Source organism: Rosa rugosa, chromosome 3 (genome assembly GCF_958449725.1).
Source record: "Rosa rugosa chromosome 3, drRosRugo1.1, whole genome shotgun sequence".
Lineage (NCBI taxonomy): Eukaryota > Viridiplantae > Streptophyta > Magnoliopsida > Rosales > Rosaceae > Rosa > Rosa rugosa.
Window position 1 is genome coordinate 46581198 of NC_084822.1, and position 3276 is coordinate 46584473.

General features: G+C 36.8%; 1 protein-coding gene across 1 annotated transcript; it reads left to right on the forward strand.

The window, feature by feature from the left end:
* Window positions 1-2493: 2493 nt before the first annotated feature.
* On the forward strand, window positions 2494-3066 carry LOC133737828 (uncharacterized). The gene has a single exon (XM_062165313.1). It carries the CDS (start codon window positions 2494-2496, stop codon window positions 3064-3066), a length of 573 nt encoding a protein of 190 aa, XP_062021297.1.
* Window positions 3067-3276: the final 210 nt, after the last annotated feature.

The window sequence follows — 3276 nt, forward strand, 5'->3', positions numbered from 1 at the left end:
TCACCATTTATCCAAATTTGAGATAGGAAATCACCACCTTCTACAACTACACAAATTTGTTGTCTGAATTCTCACCATTTTTCCAAACTAAACCAGTATGGTTTCAGTGTATATTCAGACAACATAAAAAAAAATTATGTCGTCTGAAAAACCCAGACGACATAAAACAAAACTTATGTCGTCTGATGTGTGTCGTCTGAAGGCCTTTTTGGCATAGTGTGTACGGCCAAATGGTCACCGGGAGTCTTCTTCCGTGGGGCCTACCACCTTGCTCCCTGGTCGCCCAGTCCCCCAAGTCCTCAAGCAAGAGGATTCGAGGATCGGGTCTCGTTGAGTGTTGCTCCCGGTGCCGTGGGGTAGACTTGTGGTGATTTTGTACTTCTTGTTCGTTGTTTTGTCTTGTAGGTGGCCTCTGGTGCGTTATGTGGCAGCGAATAGTAAGAGACACATGTTTCCTTGGGGTTTGTTGGTCATGCGAAAGTAGATGTCTCTTCCTTTTTTGTAACCTCGTATTAATGGTTTATGTAACCGAGTTTATATTATTTCACAAATCAAAAACAGACTTAAATACACGATTTGATAATTTCAATTGGGCAGCAGAATACATTCGCTTAATTCATTCTCCATTGACTCTTTTTTTTTTTTTAAGACTCTAAAAGGAGATTGACAATTTTGAGAATTGAATTGCAGGTCTCTATTGAAACCGGTCATACTTTGATTAGTTAAGACTTAAGACTAAGGTTACTAAGAGCATCTTTAGCATACTCTTTATTTTGCCTCCTTAGCTATTTTGGAGAGCATGTTTAACTTTTTATCTATTTTAGCAGCTGCATCAGACTCCTAAGTGACTCTATATTATAACTTTTAGCTATCTCGCTCCTAAATATAGAGAGCGAGATGAGGCTCTCTATAATTTAAAACATGTTGTAAATAGTTATGGCTAAATCATGTAAATAGATGTAGAGTGATATGTACTTTTCACTATAGATTAGTGATTGATAGAATTGTGTATAGGAGTAATTGATGTTGCTATTAAACGTTGCATTTTCTTATACACCATGTACTCCTATATAAACCTCCTCATGGTGAGATGAAATAACACACACTCCATCTCTATGCGTCCAAACTCTCTCTCTTTCTGAAACACTTGCATTTTCATTTTACAACACGTTATCAGCACGACAAGCTCTAGGATTCAGATTGCAAGTTGCGCAGAAGAGGTGGTTCATCATTCAATCAAGAGAAGAGGCGAATAACTCCTGAGTTATTGGATTGGCTGAGAAGACAACCTTCTCAGTTCTGCACATATAAACTGAAGATTCGTCTGTTTTTCATCAAGTATTTTTCTTTCCAAAATCTAATTTTATATTCATGCTTATTGAGCCCATTGATTGAATATGAACAATCACCATGATGCATGAACCCTAATATTTGGTATATATATTTGTATATATTCATTCATGTGTCTTGAATTGTTTGGTTTTGGATTGTTTGATTAAAAAGGAAAAGAGAAAAAAATTTATGGACTGCAACTATATATCTCTAGTTCTTGGTCCAATAGTACCAAATCACTAGTAGAGGCTCTCTACACCATATTAGTCTTAGATCAGTAGCACCAAATTCAACAAGAAAAAAAAAACAGATTGTACAGTTGCTGGGATTTGAACCCAGCCAAAATAAGTACCAACACAACATGTTGTCCGCTGCACCACTATGGCAAGTTAGTATGTGTTAACACCATTTAATATTAATTCTGCCAGAAGCAGATTCTAGGCCACTTAATTGGCGATTAATCAATCCGTGTTTTAATCTTGATGGACTTTTATCTAAAATGATTACGATAGTAATTTATGCTCATTACCATAATCATTTAATAATTTATTCTTTATTATTTCATCTTAATGACGTATTTTGCGTTTATTACTATAATGATTTTGTGGTGTTACTTGCTCCTCTATTTGCTCATATTAATTATATGAATATTTTACTGGCTTAAAAAATTTCTTGCATTAGAATATATATGTGTAGAATGCAGGTACTTAATTAATGAACCAGAAGTTCACACATAAATATTGAACCAGAGGTTCATACATAAATATTGAACCAGAAGTTCACACGTATCGAACCCGTAGTTTCGATAACATTGAAAGGTTATGAATCTTTCCAAGTAGGCTCATCAAATTCGATGCGATGTCTAGGTAAGATCCAATGAGGCTGTGTACTTAAGTGAGCCTCACTCCACCTAAACCTCATGCTCTTACCTGGTCGTATTTAATTGGAGTTACCAAAAGGGTTGAGTAATAACATTTCATGTATATCGAATCTGTAATTTCGATAATGCCATATAAGGAACTTGAAGTTTCATCCATGAATTCACCATACATGTTTAATCCTATTTTTCATACCATGTTATAGAACCTGAAGTTCTTATTGATTGTGTGTGGAAATTATTACCCATAACACTAACTATTATCCTTTGAATCCTTGTAGAGAATGTCAAATCTCAACAAGCTTGACTTTGTTGCTTTGGAAGTTTCCGGAAGGAACTACCTCAAGTGGACCCAGGATGTCAAGCTCCATTTGACTGCAAATAAGATGAGATCAACGATTAATGCTGACAACATCGCCCCTAAAGATATGAAGGCAAGGGCTATGATTTTCATCAGGAAACATATGGAGGAAGCACTCAAGGTGGAATATTTAGCTGAAGAGGACCCACGGTCCCTTTGGGTCGCTCTAAAAGAGCGATTCAACCATCAGAGGACCATCTACTTGCCGGAAGAAAGGCACGACTGGAAGAACATACGTTTCCAGGATTTCAAGACTGTCAATGAGTATAACTCTGAAATCTGTCGGATTCAGTCACTCCTAAAATTCTGTGGAGAAGAGCTCACAGAAGCTGATCTATTAGAGAAAACTTTCACCATCTTCCCTCCTTCCTGTATGGTCCTGCAGCAACAATACAGGGAGAGAAACTTTGCTAGATTCTCAGAATTGGTCACCGTCCTGTTGCTCGCTGAAAAGAACAACGACCTACTTTTGAGGAATGATCAAGCAAGGTGTTGAGTCACAAATTACTTATGCAATTGTGCCCTATAATTATGAAAATTGATTTGTCTTCCATGCTATTGTACCATTTTTAATCCATTTCCTTTTATTTGTAGGAAACCTTGCACTGAGAATAAAATGACTATTTGAGGCTTGAAATGCGGAGATTTGAAGCTAGGGGAAGAAGACACGGAGATTGGAAGAAAATTGCAAATCGACTTTTCCGGC